The following is a 27,247-nucleotide window of genomic DNA, read 5'->3' as shown; positions in this document are numbered from 1 at the left end:
CGGATGTTCTAGATGTACGTTCATGCATGCCGCACATCCATCTGTACTTCATCGTGGGTGTGAGGAGGCAGCCATTTTTTCAAACTGGGTCCAATAAACAGCCGATGCTTAAACGGGACGGCCAAGTCTTATACCGTAGACACCGACAAAATGGCTGCCTCGGAGAAATGTGCGCTTGTATTGTGGTATCCCCGGCCTCCTGCCCGCCACCCGTGCCCTCCTGCCCGCCACCCGTGCCCTCCTGCCCTTACAACCTCCGGGGCTGCTAAATCATCACCATCTCGAAGAAAGTCCTTGTTGGCCTCCTCCGCAGTCGCCACGCTCAGACCCTTGTTGTACCGCGGGGTGTTGGACCCTGGGCAACCTACGGTCTCGTTCACACAAGCGTATTTGCGTAGTGTATTACGCCGCAATTTCTGCTCACGTAATACGCCGTACGAAAAAAAACGTTGATTTCAATAGGATCGCTCAGAGAAGCGTATTTTTTCACGCGGCATTCGACCGCGTAAAAAAAAATACACGGCATAAAATATTTTGGTGCGTTTTATGTATCACTATGGGCCATTGAAGAGAATGGGCCGGCGCAAATACACAGCGAGTACGCAGGGAACCTGCCCAGCAAGTACACGGGCCCTTTTACATACTTTTTTGCGCAATGCTCTTACGCCCGTGCGAATGAGCCCTGCGTGTTGTCCCGATGCACAAGGACTTTACTTCTTTCCTGTCGTCATCCATTTCCATTAGGGTCGTCATTGGTTAATAATGACAATGTGTTTATCTGCCACCGCTATCTAGATCTCTTATTCAACCTCCGTGGACGCAGCACAACAGATAACCTTAGCGGGAGGGGGGTAACGTTTCTCCTTAGGGAGAGCACCTGTGGAGACTTATAAGGTCATGCATGCTCCTCTGGGAAATTTATGCAAATGAGAAGATAGTATGGTTGTAATGCCTCCACAGCGCCACCTATTGGAAGGCAGATTTTCTTCAAGTCAATGTCTGACTTTTCAGCAGGCTTTGCATTAATAACTAGGAATATAAGCCAAAGCCAGAGTCTTCTCCCGGATGGAAGAGATAGCCACGTACAGATGGACTGTTTCAACATTTTAGCCCTTCATCAGTGTGCAGTAGGCTGTTGGTTGGCCAGGTGAGAGGCCTGTGACGAGAGCAGCTAGTAGGGGTGTGAGGAGACTTATAGGGCCATGCAACATGACCTAGTATTAGGATAGGCAATCAATACCACATTGGTGGACGTCCGTTTGCAGGGGCCACAGTGATTGGGTTTGTGCTGTGGCCTCTTTATTGTATACCAGCTACAACACCGATAATTGCGTAGTGGCTATGCCTGGTATTGCAGTCCCTTTACTTGAATGGCACCAAGCTGCAGCCAGGCCACGTGACGTGACAGGCGAAGAAGAGGCCGCAGTTTTCACCCGAATGTCATAGCCCCATTAAGAGGTTGGTTGTCAGGGATGCTGGGAATGTGACCCCCACCAATCTGATGTTGACCACCTATTTCGAGGATAGGTAATCACTACATAAGTCCCATATAACTCCTTTAAAGGTCTTCTCCCTCAAAATTAAAGGGGTTGTCCACTTGCTGGATGCTTGATTGTTTTTTTAAGTATAGCCTCAAATTTGTTAACCCTTTCCAGTACACTGTCTGACCTCTGAAGACATTATGATTTAAGGCTGTACAGCTCTGATGTTGGAAGACGGCCGTCGGGGTTCTCTTACTGTATATTGCCAGCCTCGCTGCTGTCGGAGCCTATCCAACGTGTCACCTCATGTAGTACTGGCTTTAGCCAGCAGATAGGGCTGTTGTATAACAGCAGAAAAAGAGTAAGCCCCCTAGGAAAACCAGGATACAAATTGGATTGGGAAGGGTTAAAATAACAGAAGTAGGGGTACTTACCTGCCCTTTGCCCCACCGATTCAACACTGTTCTTTGTTATAAAACAGATATCCCCTAACCACTGCATCCAATCAGAGGCTACAGCACTCCGTGGGAGTGAGCTGTTAAGTGCATGTTAACCCTGTAATGAAATAACCAATTTTAGCCTTACAGGAAGTCTGTCAGGTGAAAGTAACCCTTCGAACGATTAGCGCTGCCAGATGAACACTCAGACATGAAGTAGATCATAAGTGGAGGGAGACAGAGGAATCACAGAGCTCCTCTGCTGCTGCTGCTCTCCCCTCCCCTTCTCTCTCTGCTCTGCACACACTGACTTAAAAAATAACAACTGTAAATTCAGTATTGCCGACCCAACTTCAAACGGTTGGAGCTCCAGTTCTGTAAGTGCTAAAAACATGGTTATTATGACATTTAAAAGCCAAGAATTGGTATTTACAAATGATGCCAAAAGCATGCTGATAGAAGCGCCGTTCGTACAAAACTGTCATTTCCTTTTCCTGCAGAACGAACAGCGCTCATTCAAAACTGTAAGGGGGTTAAGATATTCCCCATCTATAAGATAGGGGTCCAAAGGTTCTCGAATGGGCACACATATGCACCGCCAATCCATTCATTTTAATGGGATTGCCAGAGATAACCAACTTGGTTTCAACTATCTCGGGCGCTCACGCTGAAAGGAATGGAGTGTTGTACGTGTTTTTAAGGCCACGGCTCCATTCATTCGGGACCTTCAGGATCATCGATCATCCTAGCGGTTGGACCCTCACCAACCAGATCCATATTCTGCAGATAGGGGGTGTCGTCATTTTGTGATACAACCTCTTTAACTTTCCACTAACGGATCCTATTCTACTTTTGTATAAGAATCGTACAATTTTTTTAACCAAACTGCAAAAAAAAAAGTGAAATAAGCCGATAAGTGCAAGTTCTGTGCGAATTCATCTCTTCTTCCCTTTTTTTTATAAAGTTAGTTTCCAGCGGCCTGTAGATCCATTTTCCGCATCGGTTTGTCACATCAGCCTGACACCATTACAGGGTTTGTGTTAAAGGGTCCATAAAACAAAGCGGCCAGCCGCATCTTCCCGGAACGCTCCGACTCCTAATATTTCATGGGATTCAGACAAGTCAATTCTCCGGGATAAAGTCACGCCGCTGATAACATTTCCGAGACGAGAGCGCGGCACCCTGTCACTCCTGATACTCTTCACCGAGCGCATTCGCTGCCTGCGACGTAACATGATGGGGCTGACAGGTTAAGATTTGCCTCAGTAAGCGAGGTACCTTGTATGAGCGCAAATTATCTCTGCAAGGATATATAGATATCAGCACCGTGCGGCGGCGGCCGCGGCGTTCCCAGCCAATGCTAATACCCTCTTGAGAACGTTAAAGGAGAACGAAACCTGAATCAGACGTCTAGAAGAGCGCAGAAGTGTAAGAGAAGATCCCTGCATTGGTCATATAAAGGACCCTAATAAAGGACTGATGTCTCTACTGTAATATATATATACACACACACTGAATGACCACTTTATCAGAGATCTGTGGATCAGTTTCAGTGTGAATCCACATTAGATGGGAAAATCCAGCGATCGGAGCGACTTCTAACGAGGCCCGGTCGTCGGTGCTGGACTAGCCGGGGTCTCACTGCCAACCCGGGGGGAATTCTCGTGTAATAGTGTGGAGAGTATACCGAGAATGGCGCGATCGAGAAAAAACATCCAGAGAAAGGAGATCCTGTGGACGGAAACAACTTATCACCGAAAGGGGTCAGAGGAGGATGTCAGGAATCGTTCTGATGAACAGGCTGTACAGTCAGGAGCAGCTGAATACAACACTGGAGCTCCAACTAACATGTCTGAATGCACAACTCGCCATTTCTTACCACGGATGGGCTATAACAGCAGACGACCAGTTCCAGCGCCATTGTGTCTAAGAGAAACAGAAAGACGAGACTCCAGCGGGCGAAAGAGCACAAAACTTGTATCACTGAGCAGCAGAAAAACATCTCCTGGTCAGATGGATCCAGATATCTGTGCTGATGGGAGGTCAGAATTTGGTGCAAGCAGCATGAATCGCTGACCCCTTCCTGTCAGCTGGTCAGAGCATGTCAGCACCTCCATCTAATCTGCAGCAACTACAAGAAGCTTCCTGTCCGCAGGGGCCGATATTCCTGAAGAACGGTTTGGTTTGGTTCATCGAGTGCTACATTGATTGGCTGAGCAGCAGTCGAAGAACCAGTCAGAGCCATCGCATTGTGGAGGCGGGATTTATGAATTGGCCAATCAATGCCACTGCTCAGACAATTCATAAATCCCACCTCCATGACGAAGTTGCTGGGATTAGTTCTTCAACTGCTACTCAACCAATCAATGTAGCGCTCGAAGAACCAGTCACAGCCATCACATTGGTTCTCGAGCGCTGCTTGGCCAATCAATGCAGCGCTCGAGAACCAATCAGAGCCATCGCTTTTTGGAGGTGGGATTTATGCATCCTGTAACCAGGAAGCGATCTTCTGTGAGCGGCCGAGGACTGCTAGAAGCATGTTGGAGCTCTGGAGAGCAGCGGGAGGGAGCTAGATCGAGCCTGCTAGTATAATAAAACACTCCCCGAAAATAAGACCTAGTGCCTCTTTTTGGGCTAAAATTTTCAGGGAAACGCAGTAGCAGCAGTACAGTCGGATGTTGAGGCTCGTTATGGCCTGGTGTATTTCATCTGGATCCGGTGACTGTCCTGTCTCTATTCATTCCTCCTCTGTAACCGTGAGACCTCACGCTGAGCGGCGCTGACACATCGCCCTGCGAGGCTGCTGAGGCTGACGATCTCTGCCAGTTCCCTCGCTGTGCTTTTATGTGAGCTGTCACTAACTTGCATCCCTTTCTGGCTCCGTATTATCCATTCTCATGACGTTTAGCTCTTTCTCAGGTTCCTACCGTTTGCCAGAATCATCAGTTTATCTTGCAAAATCCTGCAAACCTGCCGCATCATTCCCCTTAAAAACATTAAAAGAGTTGTCTAGTTGTAAAGCATCGATGGCCTATTCTTAGGCCACGTCATCAATAGTAGATTGGTGGCTGTCCATCACCTGGATTCTCTGCTGATGAGTTATGTGTATACACTGAACTGATTTCTGCAGGAAATGGACAGCTCCGTTCCCACTGCAGTGGCCAGTTTTGGTATTGCAGGCATAGTTTCCATTCACTCCATTGAGAACTTTGCCTGCAATACCAAGCCTAGCCACTTCAGTGGGAACGGAGCTGTCTGTTTCCTACAGAAATCTGCTCAGTGCATGAGCGCACCAACCCAGCAAGCAAGTCTTCAGTGGGGTTCCTGGCCAGCAGACCCCTGTTCATCTACTATTGATATCAGCTTTACAATTGGGCAACCTCTTTAGTGGCTGCCGTTTCAGTGTCCATAGTGGTTCTCCTCCATCTTTCCACACAGCTGGAGTTGCATGATCTCAGGCACCCCACTACTCATCAGCCATTACTCCTATCTTAGTATGATCTTGGAGTTCACCAGGACTTTTATCGATAACTATTCTTAGGATAGGTTATCAGTAGTTGATCAGCGGTGATCAGCCGCTCTGGATCCCCACTAGTCAACCGTTCACTGCACCAGCTGTCAGTGTGGACAGTGCTGGAAGCAGATAGCGCTGTCCCCATTTCAGTGGCCTGGGTTGGTATTGCATTGAATTCAATGGGAGTTATGCCTGCAATACCGACCTGGGCTGCAGTATCTGTACTGAAAGCGCGGCCAGCGAACAGCTGACTGGCGGAGATCGTGAGCAGTGGACGGATTAACTATTGATGACCTATCCTGGGGATTGATCGTCAACAGAAAAGGCCCCTTTAAGAGCGCCACCCATGCTAGCTGGCGGGACCTTCATCTGTGATGGCCTCTTCTTCTGTCTTGGCCATACCAGAAGCCTCCAGAAAGTTTCCGGGCCAAGTCCTTGACCCGCTCGTATCATCATCAAAAAAGTCATTGACTTTCTCCTCTGACTCCATTACTTTAGGCCTGGGCTTAGAAGTTGGGATCAGTGGAGAGTATATATATATAACTCACAGAAGCTAGTAAAGATTATTCACCAGAGGAGCTCTGACATTGAAATAGAGATATGATAATTCGGCTGCGCGCTCCTCCACCATTGTGCCATATAATTGCTCTTGTTTAATCTGAAGCCTCGTATTTCTTTCCAGCGTCTCCTCTTCCGCTAGGTATAATAACTCAGACATTTTCCTCCTGCTGACTTTAGCTTCTCATTTCCTTAAATTTATTCTGAATGTATTAAATAAGTCCTCTTAATACCGTAATAACCTACAGAAGATTATATTGTCGTAATTGCTGAATAATCACGTCGGCGCGCCACAATTATACTTTGAAGGAGCGCTATTATGGAAATGGTATATGGCTTATGTATAAACACTTGTGGGGGATGCCATATCTTACAATAAATAAGCATCGAGTCGCGGGTAAAATTCAGTCCCTGAGCGATGGGGACCGCTGATTTCTACAGGATCCACTGTGTGGCGTTTAGTAAATGGCCATACAGATACGTAATCCGTGTCCACATAAGCCCGTATGGATGGGTTCCGAATACGTTAGCATGGCCTCCTCCATAGATGACCACGTATACATGCAAAACTCAGCTGTGCGTGGCTACAATGGCCGGACTATACTGTCCTACCTAAAGTAATTGAACCTCTGAGCAAGAATCAAAAGTAGTATCTGGTAATACTTATTGGGGCTTCTTTGGCCATAATGACATTGGACACTCTTGAGGATATGGATGATCTTCTTTGGGACGAACTGGGACTTCGGATCAGGAAATATAAAAAGCATCCACCTTCTTTCAAAGAACTTGCTGGATGTTTGCAGGATGGATGGAGGGAAATACTAGCTGAAGGCAGACCTTAGTAGAGAGTATGCAACTGAGAGTATCCAAGTCATTAGGGCTAAAGGAGCCCCACTAAATATTAACATATGGAAATAATACTACTTTTCAGTCTTGCTGAGGTGTCCAGTATTTTTTGGTAGGGTAGTGTAGGCCTACTGGTACTATTCCCAGGGGTATAAGCCGAGCGCTCTCGGACCCAGTGCAGATTTTGGATGTACTCTGTTCTCCAAGTTGTTGCTTGGATGTGCAAGCTCCAGTAGTATTGTAAAGGAATATAATATGACCCCCCAGACCAAAAATAAAAAAAGTTTGTAGTTTGCAGGTCTTCTCAGTGATTACAGTACAGGTAAATCCAGTGACCCCCCCAAGTGACGTTGTTGTTTTTTTTCCAAAAACTTGCAGTGTGCAGTAGTAACCTCAAAAAAGATATACACACCTTGGCCCCTCCCTGTGCTAACTGTCCTTCTGTCACTTCCGGGTGCAGGGAGCCAGCAATGACATCACTGACCCCAGGGCCATGTGACTGTTTCACTCAGGAGTTAGTTGCAGCTGTCACATGACCTGGTGTCGGCATGTCTTCACTCATGTGTGCATGCAGAAAGAAATCAGGTGGGAATTGTGGAAGGTCAGTATATACTTTTCTTTGTTACTATTCCACACACTGAGCCAGGATTTGAAAATGAAAAGTTCTCCTGGATAAGCCCTTTAACTTTTCTTCTCCATCCGGCCCAGCCTGCTGTGATGACTTCTTCCACCGATGACTCATCTCTGCAGAATTTAAGACACAGACAATTTCAGCACCTGGCTTTTCCATCATGTCCCTACCTTTCCTCACCTGTACACGGGCGTATTTACCTGCTGCGTGTTTTTGGGGGGTTTTTTGGGTGTAAAAAAAAAAAAAAAAAGCAAAAAAAAAACATGCAATTGTGCTCCCATTGATTTCAATGAGCAATTAAGTTTAGTTTGTTTAATATGTCAATTTGCACAAAAATAGAACATGATGAAACATTTTTTTTGCATAAACGAAATGCCCTCGGAAAATACACTCATGTGAACTAACCCACTGAAATCAATGGGTTCTATTCACTGCATATAGCGTGCGCAAATTTTGCACCCCTGCTACACAGCCCAAATCCAGTGGTGTGAATAAGCCCTTTACCCTGCATCCATAGTACTGGACGCTAATAATGCCGCCCTTGGCACTGCATTAAGTAAACATTTCCCCCACCCCCACCCCCCCATACATAATTACTGCCCCTACTGTGCCCTCTTATGTTAAAAGCGCCCCCTTTGTGCCATTACTTTACCAAATGTAAAGCATGGTGGCTCCGTGGTTACAACAGTTGCCTTGCGGTCCTGGGTTCAAATCCAACCAAGAACAACATCTGCATGGAGTTTGTATATTCTCCCAATGTCCCTGTGGGTTTCCTCCCATACTGCAAAACATACTAAGAGGTGAAAATAGATTGCCAGCCTCCAAGGAGACTGGGACAATGTAAGTGATGATGGTGTACAGCGCAGAATATGTATGTGCTATATAATAAACGAGCAAATAGAAGCACAAAGTAGCGGTTCTTTGATGACTGCAGCCGTGAATGGAGTTTGACGACCTTGTGTTTTCATTGTCTTGGTCTCATCGGTGCACATTGTGTCATCCAACCAGATCTGCATGATCACATGATTGCCCTTCAGTGTTTGGACCGGCATCCTGGTGAGTGGTGCCATGTGGTCACCACACCCGTCCGTTCAGCTAATTGAGTAGTTTCTGCATATCTGTATATGATTTTTTTTTCATTGTGTTTTGATTACTGATAGAAAGTCTCGAAAGTCTAAAACTTTTAATCGAAGTTGGATGAAGCTCCCCGCAGAGCCGTCATTCCACCATCTGCTTCTGGTGGGATATTTAGAAGTCCCATCTGAATTATATTTCTCTTCTTTATCCATTACAGCTAAAGCCAAAAACAAATGTGGCCCAAAGTTCTTCCCCTGTGCCAGCGGGATCCACTGCATCATCGGGCGCTTCCAGTGCAATGGGTTTGAGGACTGTCCTGACGGGAGCGACGAGGAGAACTGCAGTGAGTGACGCTGATGCAGCGCTTCATATAAGGACGGTCGGGAAACAAAGCATTACATCAGAGATAGAAAAGCCTGTGTGCAAAGCCGTTGCTGGCCGGCTCCAGTCAGTCCAACGTGACAAGACACATTTTTCTATTAAGCATAAAATAGTGAGGAAATATAAAGAAATAATTATTCTGATTATTGCTATATCATGCCTCAGGGCGCAGCGCAGATTCCAGACACTTAATTTGCAGAGCGGTGCTTTCATCTCTGCTGTTTGTTGCCCCCTGTAGTGCGCTGCACGTGAGCACTATGAGGACAAGAGGAGCTGAGAAAAGGAAACGGCAAATGCAGAATTTTAGTTGTCTTGCCAAGAAACTCTATTAAATATCTTTACTACAGCAACAATAGTTATTTATGGACACAATCATGCGCCCTATGGACAGCAACATAATTACTACAGTAATACTGCCCCCTATGTACAAGAATCCAACTACTATAATACTGCCCTTGATGTACAAGAGTATACCGGAAATGCTATAATACTACTTCCTATGTATAAGAATATAACTACTATAATACTGCCCCCTATGTAGAAGAATATAACTACTATAATACTGCCCCCTATGTACAAGAATATAACTACTATAATACTGCCTCCTATGTACAAGAATATAACTACTATAATACTGCCCCCTATGTACAAGAATATAACTACTATAATACTGCCCCATATGTACAAGAATATAACTACTATAATACTGCCCCCTATGTACAAGAATATAACTACTATAATACTGCCCCCTATGTACAAGAATATAACTACTATAATACTGCCTCCTATGTACAAGAATGTAACTACTATAATACTGCCCCCTATGTACAAGAATCCAACTACTATAATACTGCCCTGATGTACAAGAGTATACTGTAATTGCTATAATACTACCTCCTATGTACAAGAATATAACTACTATAATACTGCCCCCTATGTACAAGAATATAACTACTATAATACTGTCCCCTATGTACAAGAATATAACTACTATAATACTGCTCCCTATGTACAAGAATATAACAACTATAATACTGCCCCCTATGTACAAGAATATAACTACTGTAATACTGCCCCCTATGTACAAGAATATAACTACTATAATACTGCCCCCTATGTCGAAGAATATAACTACTATAATACTGTCCCCTATGTACAAGAGTATAACTACTATAATACTGCCCCCTATGTACAAGAATATAACTACTATAATACTGCTCCACTATGTACAAGAATATAACTACTATAATACTGTCCCCTATGTACAAGAATATAACTACTATAATACTGCTGCCTATGAACAAGAATAGAACTACTATAATACTGCCTCCTATGTACAAGAATAGAACTACTATAATACTGCCCCCTATGTACAAGAATAGAACTACTATAATACTGCCCCCTATGTACAAGAATAGAACTACTATAATACTGCCCCCTATGTACAAGAATAGAACTACTATAATACTGTCGCCTATGTACAAGAATATAACTGCTATAATACTGCTCCCTATGTACAAGTATATAACTACTATAATACTGCCCCCTATGTACAAGAATATAACTACTATAATACTGCCCTATGTACAAGAATATAACTACTATAATACCGCCCCCTATGTACAAGAATATAACTACTATAATACTGCCCTCCTATGTACAAGAATATAACTACTATAATACTGCCTCCTATGTACAAGAATATAACTACTATAATACTGCCCCCTATGTACAAGAACATAACTACTATAATACTGCCCCCTATGTACAAGAATATAACTACTATAATACTGCCCCCTATGTACAAGAATATAACTACTATAATACTGCCCCCTATGTACAAGAATATAACTACTATAATACTGCCCCTTATGTACAAGAATAGAACTACTATAATACTGCCCCCTATGTACAAGAATATACCTACTATTTTACTGCTCCCTAAGTACAAGAATATAACTACTATAATACTGCCCCCTATGTATAAGAATATAACTACTATAATACTGCCCCTATGTACAAGAATATAACTACTATAATACTGCCCCCTATGTACAAGAATATAACTACTATAATACTGCCCCTATGTACAAGAATATAACTACTATAATACTGCCCCCCTATGTACAACAATATAACTACTATAATACTGCCCCCTATGTACAACAATATAACTACTATAATACTGTTCCTATGTACAAGAATATAACTACTGTAATACTGCACCTATGTACAAGAATATAACTACTATAATACTGCCCCCTATGTACAACAATATAACTACTATAATATTGCCCCCTACAGTTAGGGCCAGAAATATTTGGACAGTGACACAAGTTTTGTTATTTTAGCTGTTTACAAAAACATGTTCAGAAATACAATTATATATATAATATGGGCTGAAAGTGCACACTCCCAGCTGCAATATGAGAGTTTCCACATCCAAATCGGGGAAAGGGTTTAGAAATCATAGCTCTGTAATGCATAGCCTCCTCTTTTTCAAGGGACCAAAAGTAATTGGACAATGGACTCTAAGGGCTGCAATTAACTCAGAAGGCGTCTCCCTCGTTAACCTGTAATCAATTAAGTAGTTAAAAGGTCTGGGGTTGATTCCAGGTGTGTGGTTTTGGATTTGGAAGCTGTTGCTGTGACCAGACAACATGCGGTCAAAGGAACTCTCAATTGAGGTGAAGCAGAACATCCTGAGGCTGAAAAAAAAGAAAAAATCCATCAGAGAGATAGCAGACATGCTTGGAGTAGCAAAATCAACAGTCGGGTACATTCTGAGAAAAAAGGAATTCACTGGTGAGCTTGGGAACTCAAAAAGGCCTGGGCGTCCACGGAAGACAACGGTGGTGGATGATCGCCGCATACTTTCTTTGGTGAAGAAGAACCCGTTCACAACATCAACTGAAGTCCAGAACACTCTCAGGGAAGTAGGTGTATCTGTCTCTAAGTCAACAGTAAAGAGAAGACTCCATGAAAGTAAATACAAAGGGTTCACATCTAGATGCAAACCATTCATCAATTCCAAAAATAGACAGGCCAGAGTTAAATTTGCCGAAAAACACCTCAAGAAGCCAGCCCAGTTCTGGAAAAGTATTCTATGGACAGATGAGACAAAGATCAACCTGTACCAGAATGATGGGAAGAAAAAAGTTTGGAGAAGAAAGGGAACGGCACATGATCCAAGGCACACCACATCCTCTGTAAAACATGGTGGAGGCAACGTGATGGCATGGGCATGCATGGCTTTTAATGGCACTGGGTCACTTGTGTTTATTGATGACATAACAGCAGACAAGAGTAGCCGGATGAATTCTGAAGTGTACCGGGATATACTTTCAGCCCAGATTCAGCCAAATGCTGCAAAGTTGATCGGACGGCGCTTCACAGTACAGATGGACAATGACCCCAAACATACAGCCAAAGCTACCCAGGAGTTCATGAGTGCAAAAAAGTGGAACATTCTGCAATGGCCAAGTCAATCACCAGATCTTAACCCAATTGAGCATGCATTTCACTTGCTCAAATCCAGACTTCAGACGGAAAGACCCACAAACAAGCAAGACCTGAAGGCTGCGGCTGTAAAGGCCTGGCAAAGCATTAAGAAGGAGGAAACCCAGCGTTTGGTGATGTCCATGGGTTCCAGACTTAAGGCAGTGATTGCCTCCAAAGGATTCGCAACAAAATATTGAAAAAAAAATATTTTGTTTGGGTTATGTTTATTTGTCCAATTACTTTTGAGCTCCTAAAATGTGGAGTGCTTGTAAAGAAATGTGTACAATTCCTACATTTTCTATCAGATATTTTTGTTCAACCCTTTAAATTAAACGTTACAATCTGCACTTGAATTCTGTTGTAGAGGCTTCATTTCAAATCCAATGCGGTGGCATGCAGAGCCCAACTCGCGAAAATTATGTTACTGTCCAAATATTTCTGGCCCTAACTGTATGTACAAGAATATAACTACTATAATACTGCCCCCTATGTACAAGAATATAACTACTATAATACTGCCCCCTATGTACAAGAATATAACTACTATAATACTGCCTCCTATGTACAAGAATATAACTACTATAATACTGCCCCCTATGTACAAGAATATAACTACTATAATACTGCCCCCTATGTACAACAATATAATTACTATAATACTGCCCCCCATGTACAAGAATATAACTACTATAATACTGCCCCCTATGTACAAGAGTATAACTACTATAATACTGCCCCCTATGTACAAGAATATAACTACTATAATACCGCCCCCCTATGTACAAGAATATAACTACTATAATACTGCCCCCTATGTACAAGAATATACCTACTATAATACTGCCTCTATGTACAAGAATATAACTACTGTAATACCGCCCCCTATGTACAAGAATATAACTACTATAATACTGCTCCCTATGTACAAGAATATAACTACTATAATACTGCCCACTATGTACAAGAATATACCTACTATAATACTGCTCCCTATGTACAAGAATATAACTACTATAATACTACCCCCTATGTACAAGAATATAACTACTATAATACTGCCTCCTATGTACAAGAATATAACTACTATAATACTGCCCCCTATGTACAAGAATATAACTACTATAATACTGCCTCCTACGTACAAGAATATAACTACTATAATACTGCCTCCTATGTACAAGAATATAACTACTATAATACTGCCCCCTATGTACAAGAATATAACTACTATAATACTGCCCCCTATGTACAAGAATATAACTACTATAATACTGCCCCCTATGTACAAGAATATAACTACTATAATACTGCCCCCTATGTACAAGAATATAACTACTATAATACTGCCTCCTATGTACAAGAATATAACTACTATAATACTGCCCCCTATGTACAAGAATATAACTACTATAATACTGCCCCCTATGTACAAGAATATAACTACTATAATACTGCTCCTATGTACAAGAGTATAACTACTATAATACTGCCCCCTATGTACAAGAATATAACTACTATAATACTGCCCCCTATGTACAAGAATATAACTACTATAATACTGACCCCTATGTACAAGAATATAACTACTGTAATACCGCCCCCCTATGGACAAGAATATAACCACTATAATACCGCCCCCCTATGGACAACATTATGTATTTGAATAGGTTGTATATTTTGTATGTTTGTACTTTGTCCCTTACGGTGGTTGTCGCTCTTGTCTTTCAGCCGCGCACCCCTTGCTCTGCTCCAGTTCCCGCTTCCACTGCAGTAACAAGATGTGTATAGACACCAGCTTTGTGTGTAATGGCAAGAACAACTGCCGGGACAACAGTGATGAGAAGCACTGCCCGAACTCACAAGGTACCGCAGGGTGGGATCCTGTACCCCCTTGTTGGGTTACTGTATGTATCCTGTGTTCTTGATGCGCAATGTTAATCTAAAATATCTTCCCCTCTGGGGGGTAACCTGAGGCTCCTGGGCCCCAGAAAGTGTAACGGGGCCCCACCTGTCATGTTCCACTTATAATGCTGGTGTCTTGTGTAGCAGAGGGGTCTTTGGGCCTCCGCAGGTTCCAGGATCCGGGGGCAGCTGCTACCTCTGCAAATGCTCCTTTCTTGTTGATTGCGTCTTTTATGTCGGCATAGATATCACAGTGTTGGTGGTTTATACTGCTTGTACTGCGCTACTGATAATACCGCCAACTCCATGGGGACCAACAGTTGTATTAACACTTTACGGATGCAGCACCTTTTTTTTCTTTGATTTCCATTTTTTCCTTCCCACTTAAAAAAAAACCATCCTAACTCTTTTATGTTTCCGCCGCAGTCGCTGTCTGAGGGCTCGCTGTTTTTTGCGGGACGACTTGTATTTTTCAGTGATGCTGTTTAATGTACCGTATATTGTGCGGAAAAACCTTTAATCATTTCTAAGTGGAGAGAAATGGAAAGAAAATGCATTTCTGACACCTTTGAGGGGGTCTTGTTTCTGCAGTGAACACGCTGTGGCAGAAATGACATAACTTTATTCTGTGGGTCCATACGATTACGGCCATACCACTTTATTTTTTAGGAATTTTTTGCTGTACTACTTTCAAAAATAAGATATATTTTGAAAAATATTTTCCATTTCCATTTGGGAACCGGAAGCCATGAAGGGATTGAGGGGACGCACCTCATAATTGGGAATTAGTTGCGGATACACGGCTGATTTCCACCAAAATCCACAGGAATGGTCCGGATTTAGACTGTTTTTTGGATGCAGGAATGCTGTGGAATTTGCAGCAGAAATTTCCGCTGCATACATTCCGCAGCATTTCCCCCACGCTTAAACATACCCTAAGTCTGCTTGAGGTATGTTGCCATGTGCAGAGTACCCTCAGTAGTAGTACTGACCCGTATACTGGCCCTAGTAGTAATAGTGTCCCTTATATCGGCCCCAATAGTAATAGTGATACCCACAGTGGCCCCAGTAGTAAAAGTGTCCCCTATATCAGCCCCAGTAGTAGTAGTAGTAGTAACGCCCACAGTGGCCTCAGCAGTAATAGCGTCCCCTATATCAGCCCCAGTAGCAATAATGACCCCCACAGTGGGCTCAGTAGTAATAGAGCCTCCCCCCTGAAACCAATATACTTACCTCTTCCTAGTCTATAGAGCACCATTGCTTCTCTGCTCGGCGCTGCTGCGGGCAGAAGTGTGTGCGCCTGGATGCCTCCTCCCTTCTCCTCTCCTCCTGCAGAACCAAGGAGGAGGGATCAGGGGAGGATGATCATGGGGGCACATACTGCTGTAAGTGTGTGCATCCGACAGCAGTGCCGGTGACTAATTACCAGTCAGGAAGCTGCAGCACCCCGGCTGGTAATCAGCTTCATGGTGACTCTGCATTCCAAGAGCGGGACAGAAGGCTTAGGGACTCTGGGGAAAGTGGGGCACAGGGTCCCAAAGCGGGACTGTCCTGCCTAAATCGGGACGCCTGTCACCTTACCCTCACTCACCGGCTCTGTGAGCCGCACCCCTAGTTCGTGGGCCATGTCCCGCAGGCTTTGGGCTTCATAGGCCGCTTCTCAGGCCTCGGCCATATTGTTACCCCACCTCCCCCACACTCCTCTGGCTACATAAGGCCGAGTCCGCACATGGCAGAAGAATTCAGCCGCAGAGTCTGCAAGTGTCACCTGTGGGTCTGACCGCAGCGTGTGAATCGCCCTCGCTGTCACCGCAGCGCTGGCGACACCTCAATTATTTTCCACCACTTTAAATTCAGTTTCAAAGCTAAAACGTTCATGCGGCGTGTTTTTTTTATAGGGCGACCTGACAAAAATGAAAGAAGACCCGATGAAACGAGTCGTTATTTTCACACAAGCTTCGACATTTCATTTCCATAGCAACGGGGGCGATTTGGAAAAGATCCAGCGGAGTAGAAAAGGCTCTCTGTGGCCAGGAACATGGCCCCATGTGTCAGATAGGAAAATAAAAGGACGCATTACCATTTAATACGCTTGCAAATGTTCCCGCGAACAGAGGGAAAACAAGGCTTCGCACATGCCACGCCGGAGGTTGGCACGGTGTGTGGCATATTACCCACAGGGCACAAAAGTTAATTTCAACCATGAAATACGAGCCATCTGATTCCCCGAACTAGCTGAGTCCTATCCGTGTCATAGAGAATAGACGTGACGACTCCGGCACCGGGTCAGGGGCTTGTAGTAAATGGAAAACTCTGGGCTGTATTGAAAAACCAGCATGTCCGTCTGTGAGAACACAACTTGGCAGACGCGATTCAGACCGCCGACTGAGGTCCTAAGCCACTTCACTTCCCGGAACGTATATCTCCATCAAGGGGTGCAGGGTATGTATAGAGAAGGACCGGGGTTCGATCCTACTCCATATACGGCGGGTGCCGGCTGTCATTGATAGCTAACACCCACCCTTAAAATGCCCAGATCAGCATTCAGGGTTCTTGAACAGTCCCCATCATGATGAGATCGCAAGGGGCTGTTCGGTTGCCATTGCGGCCCGAGACTTTCTGAAGGCTCCCAGGGTGGTTGGCTGAGTGCCTATCAAGCTGTGTCACGGCTGGATAGGCTACCTGTCAGAAAGCGGTATAGGGAAATACTGCAGTGTTGCTTTATACTCTATGAACGAACGAACAGTCGCACGTCAAAGTCCCCTTTGGGGACTAAAAAAAAAGGAATAATGAGTAAAAAAAAGTTTTCATTTTTAGAAAAAAAAAAAATTTGTAAAGGTGTAAAAAAAATGCAATTTCACAGTTTTTCGAGGGGGGGTCTTGTTTTTAGGGCATACGCACTGCAGCAATAAACTCAGCCCTCATCTCGCGCTGCCGCAATACCCGCTGCCACCGCTGAATTGCTGTTTACCCAGATGACCACTGCAGCAAATAGAAGGTCTAACAGGAGCGGCACTGATGACATCCCGTAAACCTGCTGGGAGCTGCCCACCTACCTGGTTTATGGGACGTCCCTGGGTCTTGTTGGGCGGTGATGCCATCTGTCAGATGCCATGTCCAGTATTGCTGTCCATATATTTATTTTATATAGTTTTAGGGCACACAAAATAATAGTGCCCACTCTGTGGCCCAACATGGTCATAGTATCCCATCTGCGGCCCGGCAAAGTTCTAATGCCCTCTCTGTGCCCCCTGAAAGGCTGGACAATCTTGATGGCTCATGCTTCTTCCAGTCATGACTTGTCTCTGCATATTCTCCCCATACTGCTGCTACCCCTTATGTCTTTTTTACCCTTCTCTGTGGCCCCACAAAGTGATAGTGCCCTCTTCTGTAGACCCACACAATCATACTACCCCCTCTGTGGCCCACCAAAATTATAATGTCCCCAACAGCCTTTAACCCCCTGAAATCCAGCCAGCCGCCCCTGGACAATCTTGGTATCCCACACTACTGCTGTTCCGGACCAGCAGTAATGTGAGCGATCAAGATTGGCACAGGTATGGTGAGCTGACGGGGGGAGGTGGGACGATGCTGCCATTTGGCTCCAGCCACCCCTGGCCTCACCCCCCATAGCAGTCGCCTGGTCTGCTGCCATTCGTAGCACTCCACTGAGTTGGGTCTTAGTAGCTAGACACCCCACATTGTGAGGAAGCCTTTTTTTGGATGAAGGAGGGGGGGGGGGGGGCGGGGGTTGCCCATAATGCCTACCTAACATGTGCCCAAAGTCGCCGTGTGGCGCTAGCCTTTACAGACACGTGCGAGATTCCATTGCAGCCATTGAGGGGTTAAGATGGCTTCCATCTCCTCCTAAATCTCTGACAGGTCCGCAGACGGAGCACCGAGGCCCCTAATTACTACCAGGAGAAAAAACCTTCTTCTGATCTCAGTCAATGAAAGGAGGCCGAGACGCAGAACACAACCCTGATGCTTTCATGTCCGCTGTGAGACTCCTGAGACTTGGGGGGGTGTGGAAGGTAGACCCCCTTTAGGGGAGCGGAGCCCATAGACAGCAATATCAAAGCATTGTGGAGGAGCGGGCGGAGGGAGTGATCCTGACAAATGGGGAATTATCCCAAGCAGCGAAGTAGCTGCGAGACACAATTGGCGCCGCGGCGTGACGGAGCGTAGGCTGCAACCTTTCCTGCTTTTTTTTTGTTAATCTGCCCATTATGCCAGGTTTGCTTCTGTATAAATGATATGTTGTCAGTTACCCCGCGCGCTCAGCGGTGCCGCCATACACAAAGGACTTATAATAGCTTCCTGCATGGAGAATTAGGAAAAAATACTGGCGGCTTGTATTAACCGCTTCACGACCGCCTAATCTAAATTGACGTCCCGAGGTCATGAGGTGTGTATGACCCGTTCGCCCTGAGTCCACGCTATACCCGCCAGCTATCACCTGTTTCCGACGGTCGCCGGTAACTGAAAGCTAGCTCTCATCGCGGCAGTTCACTCCTTAGATGCCACAGTCAAAGCTGACCATGCATGTAAACAGTTAGTGGAAGGGGGGGTTGCCCCTCCCGCACCCCACTGGCACTTCCCGCAATGTGATCGAGGGGTGCTGATGGGTTAGCATGGCAGCCCGAAGCCTACTGAAGGCTCCCAGGGTTGCCATGGATAGATGCCTGTCAAGCCCTGCCCGTGGCAGGACTTCATAGGCAACATGAAAAAATTGCTATATACTGCAATACTGAAGTATTGCAGTATGTATTACAAGTACCGAGTATGGCGTGATCGAGAAAAAGCATCCAGCGAAAGGAGATCCTGGATGGAAGCAACTCATCGCTGAAGAGGGTCAGAGGAGGATGTCAAGAATTGTTCTGCTCAACAGATGCTGCATAGTCAGCCAAATATGCGCTAAGTAAGTCAAATATGCGCTAAGCATTCTCTTAAAGGGGTTGTCCAGTTGTAAACTATTGAGGGCCTATCCTCAGGACAGGTCATCAATAGTAGATTTGCTGGGTCAGTGCTCTCCTGCAACTGAGCTGATTTCTGCAGGAAGCAGGCAGCTCTGTTCCTACTCGAGTGGCCAGGCTTAGTATTGCAGCCTAAGTTCCCATTCATATCAATGCCTGCAATACCAGACCTGCCCACTACAGTTAGAACACAGCTGTCTATTTTCTACAGAAATCAGCTCAGTGCATGAAAGCACTAACCCGGCAAACAGCTGCTCGGTGGGGGTCCTGAACGACTGTTTCCCACTGATCTACTATTGATGACCAGTCAATCAATAGCTCACAACTAGACAACCCCTTTAAATAACTGTGTTAGCTCTGCTACATCTGTATGGTTCACTGATAATGATTAGAAATCTTTTCTGCCTTCTGAGTCCTGGGGAAGGGGGGGCGGGCATCTATACTGCCTCAGCGCCCCTTTATAATAACCAGCCACATCAGGATAAGGGTCACTTTTCCATTATGTGCGACACTAAAGCGCAGAACGCAGAATTTTGTCATGGCGCCTTTCGAACTAGAAACCCCCCAACGGTGCAAATATATTTTCGTTAGACCCTAATGGAAATCTTCCCATCCATAAAGGATCCTCAGCGTTCCGTAAACAATGACCAATCACGTGCCTGTCATCCAAATGCATTTCCTCCAGCGTATCCTGTAGAGTTAAAAGCCTTTCGGTTCCGGCTTGAGTAAAGAGCCCGGCGAGCGGCTCCTGATAGGTGGTCTCAGGTCTAGAGCAAAGCCAGAATCCGCGCACGCTGGGAATATGGAAGATATTAAAAGGATTAATCATTGTGCGTTCACTCTCTACTCCCTCATTCGTTAATTCGCCCGCCAGGCGACCGGGCGGAGATTGCTCAGAGATATTAACGTATTTGGGCTAATAGTTTTCCTGCTGTTCAGATTGAAGTTATTAAAACCGTAATTTCATTAGCCGCGGCGCCCGCATGTCACAGGAAACACATGGGGCTGTTTAGTTAAAAAATGGGCCTTTTTTTTTTAACCTGGGGAGGGGGGGGGGGGCAGTCATTGTTTAAAATGACATGACTCATGCATTAGCGAATGACTATTAATGAAAGTCCCAGAGGAAGTCACCCCCCCCCCCCCCCCTTACCACCACCACCACCACCCCCAGAAAGCGGTAAATCACCAGCATGTGTCAGTCCGCGGGAAAGTTGTAGCTTGTTTATTATATGACCACTAAGACAAAAATGCACATTGATGGAAAAATAGCCATGAATCAAACCCCCCCCCGTGGAGCTTTCTGGAAGCCATATGTGGGCAGTGATCTCCTCCATTCACCAGACTGGGTTCTTCTTTTCATAGAATCCTAGAATGATAGAGATAGAGATTCTTTAACCGTTCCTCATAGGACATGATTTTCAGACCGCTCACTATCTTGGTAACTTCTCTGAACTTGCTCCAGATTGTCTGTGTTTTTAAAATTGGAGTGCCCAGAACTGGACACAGTATTCCAGATGAGGTCTGACTAAGGAAGAGTAGAGGAGATAATGACCTCACGTGATCTAGACTCTATGCTTCTCTTAATACATTCCAGAATTGTGTTTGCCTTTTTGGCTGCTGCATCACACTGTTGACTCATGTTCAGTCTGTGATCTATTTGTATACCCAGGTCTTTTTCACTTGTGCTGCTGCTTAGCCCAATTCCTCCCATTCTGTATGTGATTTCTTCATTTTTCTTGCCCAGATGTAGGACTTTGCATTTCTCCTTGTTAATACCATTCTGTTAGTCGCTGCCCACTGTGCAAGCTTTTCTAGATCTTTTTGAATACTCTCTCTCTCTTCACTCGTGTTAGTTATCCCTCCTAGCTTTGTGTCAGCAGCAAATTCGATTAGTTTCCCATCAATTCCCTCCTCCAGATCATTTATAATAATGTTGACCACCACTGGGCCTAGGACAGAGCATTGTGGTCCCCACTTGATACATTCTTCCTCTTGGATGTGCAGCCATTGATGGCCACTCTTTGAATACGATCACTCAGACAGTTGTGAATCCACCTAACAGTTACTTTGTCAATTCCATATTTGGTCATTTTTTTTTTTTAATAAGTATGGTATGAGATACTTTGTCAGATGCTTCACTAAAGTTAAGATATACTATATCCACCGCATTTTCCAGATCAACCCAGTGAGTGATTCTGTCATAGAAGGAAATTTGATTCGTCTGGTATGACTTAAAGGGGCTGTCTGGTTGTAAGCTATTGATAGTTCACCTACAAGAAGGGTGATCAGTAGTAGATTGCTGTGGTCTGTCACCCACTACCTTCACCGATCAGCTGTTTGCCAGGCTGGTACACTCAGGCACTGAGCTGAAGGAAGCAGACAGCTCCGTTCCCACTGCAGTCTTGATACTGCAGGTCAACTTCCTACTCCCTTTAATGGAAACATTTCCTGCAATACCAAGCCTGGCCACTGCAGTGGTAATGGAGCTGTCTGCTTCCTGCAGAAATCAGCTAAGTGCACAAAAGCATCAGTACAGAAAACAGGTGATTGCTGGTGGTCCTGAGCACCGGACGCCTGCTGATCTACGGTTGTTTGCTTTTATTCTTTATATTCATCTCCAAACTTATAACTCTATTTTTGTACAAATCATTAATTTCACTCCTTATTCCTCCCCCCACTTTTCCTCTTCCTCTTTCATTACGGCTTCTCTATAATGTATGGTGTGTCCACAGCATTTACTGAGGAAGAGGTCTGCTGACTTCGAAACATGCATATATGTGCTGGTTTCATAATCCGAGAAGCTTGGCAGAATCTACTTCGTTCAAGTATATATGTATGGAGGTCGCATCTTTACCCTGATTTTTTTTTTCTAGCATTCTATGGACAGGGGTGATGCTGTGTTTGGACAACCCCTTTAACCCCTTCAGGTTTATTATTACCATGTCATGCCTCATAGGGCAGGTTTTTTAAATGAGTCAACAATGCAATAAAAACCCCGGAAGATTTCAGATGGCAGCTCAGTGCTCAGCACATTTCAGCACTAGAGCTGTCCACGGAAATCTTCCGGGGTTTAAGGCCTCATGTCCACGGGGAAAATCAAATCTGCTCCGGATTTGTAACGCGGATTTGGGCCGCGGATGCAGTGCGGATGAGCTTAAAATAGTATTTTATTGCATGCGGATGACACGCGGATGCGTTTTTTTTCACGCGTGTATGCACGCGGATGGCATTTTTGCATCTGCGCGTGAAAAAAAATGCAAGGCCACTGAAAAAGAAGCCAAACTTGTAATCCGCATGCAGATTTCACGCACCCAAATAAATGGCATTTAACACCCGCAGCGGATTTCCCGCACCCCATAGAGATCAATGGGGCCATCCGGAGCGTGATCCGCACCTAAATGGAGCATGTCCATTTTTTTTCATGCTCCATGATTTTTCTAATTCACATTTATTGACCATCCGCGGGTATTTAGCTACCCGCGGGTGGTCAATGCATTCCTATGGGGCGCGGATCCGCGCGCGGGTGATCCGCTGCGGATTTTAATTATTATTTTCCCCGTGGACATGAGGCCTAACTGCATGGTCCATGCAGCAAGCCCCAGAGATTTTCTGGGCGTGCCACTAAATGGGTTAAGCCTTATTGTAGCCCTTTGCAGTAGTGTAGTCTGTAATGTGGCCCTGGAAAGGCTGTGCACATTCCTTCCCAAGATAAAAGCACGCTGCCGCGACCATACCACATGCTAGCAATGGCACATCGCTCACGCATTTTGCCTTCAGTTTTGGGCAATGTACGCTCGCCTCCGGCTTCATGTCATGTACTCTAGAGCGGGGAGTTACCATTGAGCGTCTGTTACTAGACCTCATGACCTTAGAGAGGCTCCCCGCTGTCGTGGAAGCCGGACGCGGCCTCCATTTTTCTCCCTCCCCTTTCATCTCTGAACAATGTGTTTCATTACAGTCATCGCAATCTGCCAGCGAGACGAGCAGATCGGCACGGGCGTTTTTAGCAATCTGATCAGTTTTAATCACACCATTCATCACACAAGCCGCCTGATTGCTCCGCGCAGCTCACAAAACTGAACGGAGGGAAGCAGAAAGACATTTTCTTTGCCGGCGCAATCTATAATTACAATAGACGGGGGTTCAATCCCATCGCATTCGCAGGAAAATGTTTTTTCGTCAAGAATGGAGTCATGTTTGATTAATTTGGCATGAGATTCGATGGGAATGATTGTCGAGGTAGAGCGTGAACCGGCTGACCTTCCTGTTGAAACGCTTTTTGCTGTAATGCCTATGTTGCGATGTAGCAGAGCCGAGTTTGTCCGCTGGTAGGCATTTATTAATACCATTATTAAAGGGGTATTCCCATCTTGGCAAGTTAGCCCCTAGAGGGAATAGCTTACCGATGGGTGGAATTCCGACCGCTGGGGCTCCTACCAATCCAGAGGAATTGCCCCACCGCATCCCCGAACTTTGACAGCAGCGGGTAAAGCCACCCTTAGCTGGAAGAGGGTGATAAATGGAAGGGAGTGGAGTATGACTGCAGGATCAGACTACAAGGGGTGTGTCTGTTGTCTGCTACCAAGGAGATGCATAAGTCTGCATAGCAGCTGTAGTCACAAAACGGTAGGAAATATCTAAAGGAGTCATCAGAAAATGGCATCTTGTATAAGTCAAGTTTTTACATTAAATATGCTTTGAAAGAATGTTTAGTGATATATATATATATTTTTTGTTTTTTTATTTATTTTTGTTGTCACGATATACACTATCCTACCAAATGAAGTCGGACACCCGAGCAAGAATCAGAAGTAGTATTATTTCCATATGTTAATACTTAGTGGGGCTCCTTTGGCCCTCATGACATCGGATACTCTCTGTGGCATACTTTCTACTAACATCTGATACATTTCAGCTGGTATTTCCCTCCATTCATCCTGCAAACGTCTGGTGAGTTCTCTCATAGAAGATGGACGCTCTTCATATTTCCTGACTCAACATTCTAGTTGGTCCCAGAGATGTTCAGGTCGGACTCTGTTCAGTCAGTCCAATCGTGGAACATCTATATCCTCAAACCAACATAAAACAATGTTGGATGTGTGACAAGGCGCGTTGTCTTGTTGGAAGTATGGCCGACCATTCCCAGAGTATTACCACGTTGTCAGCAGCACATTATTGTCTAGAAAGTCAGGGTCACCTCCGGGTTCATGGTTCTTGTCACTATAACTAACGGACCGAGGCCATGCCACGTAAAACATCCCCAGACCGTAATGGACCATCCGCTGTACATAACTCAGACCAGCAGTGTTCCCCAGGATCCTCCACACCCAGATACCTCCATCTGATGTGATTCATCACTCCATAGAATGTTCTTCCATCGCTCAACTGTCCAATGACGACGCTGCTTGCACCATCGTAGACGGGCGGATGCATCTTTTATGAGAGAACTTGCCAGACGTTTGCAGGATGAATGGAGGGAAATACCAGCTGAAGTGTATCGGATGTTAGTAAAAAGTATGCCACGGAGAGTATCCATTGTCTTTAGAGTCAAAGGAGCCGCACTAAGTATTAACAGATAGAATCAAAAGTAGCATTTATCTCCATCTCAGGTGTCCAATTACTGCTGGTAGGATGGTGCACTTCTTAGCTGTCATCTCATTACCATCACAGGCAGGATTACACTGAGATGTAACATCTATATATAGTTAACATAGGATCTGCAGTCGCAGATCTGATAGTCGCAGCTCACCTCCTCCCCCTCCTTGCACAGGTCACAGAGCATGCCCACAGCACTCTCCCATAGAAGTCAGTGTATGACTGGACCATGAGGCTGCTGTAAAGCATATCTCTAAACGCTGTTAACTGCATCTCGGACAAGATGCCCCCCCCCCCGAGTCACGTACAGAGAGCAGAATAAAAAGTGTACAATCAGAAAACGGATTAGAGAAATGGTTTCAATTAGTAAAAACAACTCCATCTATAGGTGACGCATCGCCTTTAATGAAGACTATTTGCAGCATTGCTTTATGTTTCATCTTACAACACAGTGCAATGAAAAAATTGGTTGAAAAGGAGGACAAACTCAGCTCTGCTGCATCTCTAGTTAGCTGAGCTGACAGTAGAGGTTTGGTGACCCCTGAGAGCCGCTATCCCTTCCAGTGAGAGGCTCCTGCCCATTACTGCGTCTGATTCCATCCGGCTCCGGCTGACGAGGGTGAAGCTTTCGTACGGCGCGTGGATTAGATAGGAGCCGCGATGCCGCCCACACACGGCCTATTATTCCCCGCTCGGTACTGAAGTGTTGGGCTGACGTAATGGAGGACTAGTAATAAGGATGAAGGATAAAGCCTGTAATACAATCTAGACCACATGATTCAATGGGGGTCTGCCTGTAAACCCAAGGGGGGGGGGGGGGCGCTAGGTGCTCGCCATTTCACCATTTCCCCCCTTTCTTTTGTCATTTCTAATTCCGGCTGCTGCGGCTGCTTAATATTTCATGAGCTCAATGAGACACATCTTCATGGCAAGTAATTGCACCTTGCCCCATGTGACAGCGCAAATGCTTTGTGTCTTGTAGCACAGCGGAGCTGATGTGATTACTCAGGCGTAATTACATGTCGCTGCAAACGGGTCACGTTCTCTGCTATTCCCAGGCGGATAGAAAATTGCACGCAACCTTTGCCGCTGCAGCTTCTGCCCCGCCAGTTATTAATGGCAGCATGTCTGTCACTCGCTTGGCCGGATTTGCACCAAGAGGGTCCCGCCAGCCGTCAGCAAACCGTCTTGAAGTCCGTGGAATCTCAACCTTTCTTTTCTCTTGAGTTTCAACTCAGGTAATTTATAAAGAGCCACTCCGGCAAAAACAAGTGCGCAATTGTTGGTCCTGTAGACGGTGGGATATTCAAAAAGCTTCACACTTTTGCGTTGAGGAACATTTTTCTGAAATTTTTCCACAATTTTTAGACGCAGTTTTTCACAGTTTGGTGAACCTCTGACCATCTGTGCTTCCGAGAGACTCGGCCTCTCTAACATGCTCTTTTTATACAGTCGGGTGACTTTGTCGAAAATTGACCGTCCAGCTGTTTTTCATTAGTACCACTTAGGCTAGGGTCACACAGGGCGGATTTGTTGCGGTTTTGCTGCGGTTTTTTCGTTGCGGTTTTGACGCAGAACTGCTTCAAAGGTTAATTTGGGCTTGAGGATTTTGCTGCGGATTTTCGTGCGGAAAAATCCACAAGTGTTTTTTTCCGCAGCGCTTTTTTACTTTTGTTGCGTATTTTGGTGCGGTTTTGGCTGCGTCCATAGAGGTCTATGGACAAAAAAGCGCTGCGGAAACGACCAAAGAATGAACATGCTGCATCTTTTAAAACCGCGGCGCAGTTGCATTTCCGCACTGCGGCTGTGCGGAAAAAATCCGTCCTGTGAGAACAGCTTTTTGGCAAATCTCACTTGTGCTGCATTGCACTGCAAACGCAGCGGTTTTGCCGCAGTGCGGATATGCAACGGCAATCCGCGGCAAATCCGCCCTGTGTGACCCCAGCCTAAATTACTCTTCCAGCGTTTTGATAACTCTGCCCTAACTTTTGTGAGATGTGTTGCTGCCATCAATTTCTAAAGGAGTGATTTTTTTACCCCCTTGTGGACCAAGCAAGGTAAATGTATGGCGCTTGGTCTTGGGCTTTATTCCTGGCTGATAGCAGAAGTGCGGCGTGAGATTAAAGCAGGTCTTGGGGGACAAAGATGTGAAAAACACCCAACAATGAAATAAAAGCCAGGTCATTATGGGGTTAAAGTGAATTGGAAAAATGTCCCCTCCCCCCTTCGGATTTGTGTTCTGTAGCGAATAAAATCTGGTTCAATCATCGCATTATTTTTCTTTACGCTCAATTACATTTTGACGCCCCAACGTTTCTGGAATTGGAGTTGGACTAAGTGCTGTAAAC

General features: G+C 45.2%; 1 protein-coding gene across 1 annotated transcript in view; it reads left to right on the top strand.

The window, feature by feature from the left end:
- Window positions 1-27,247, top strand: part of LDLRAD3 (low density lipoprotein receptor class A domain containing 3) — a 170,200-nt gene that overhangs the window by 59,394 nt on the left and 83,559 nt on the right. Inside the window, exons 3-4 of the mRNA XM_066583491.1 lie at window positions 8,762-8,887; window positions 14,155-14,289. Coding sequence (XP_066439588.1) covers window positions 8,762-8,887; window positions 14,155-14,289 — 261 coding nt within the window. The remainder of the gene's footprint in view (window positions 1-8,761; window positions 8,888-14,154; window positions 14,290-27,247) is intronic.

Source organism: Eleutherodactylus coqui, chromosome 11, assembly GCF_035609145.1.
Source record: "Eleutherodactylus coqui strain aEleCoq1 chromosome 11, aEleCoq1.hap1, whole genome shotgun sequence".
Lineage (NCBI taxonomy): Eukaryota > Metazoa > Chordata > Amphibia > Anura > Eleutherodactylidae > Eleutherodactylus > Eleutherodactylus coqui.
The sequence above is the reverse complement of the archived record's forward strand: the minus strand, read 5'-3'. Positions and strand labels throughout refer to the sequence as shown.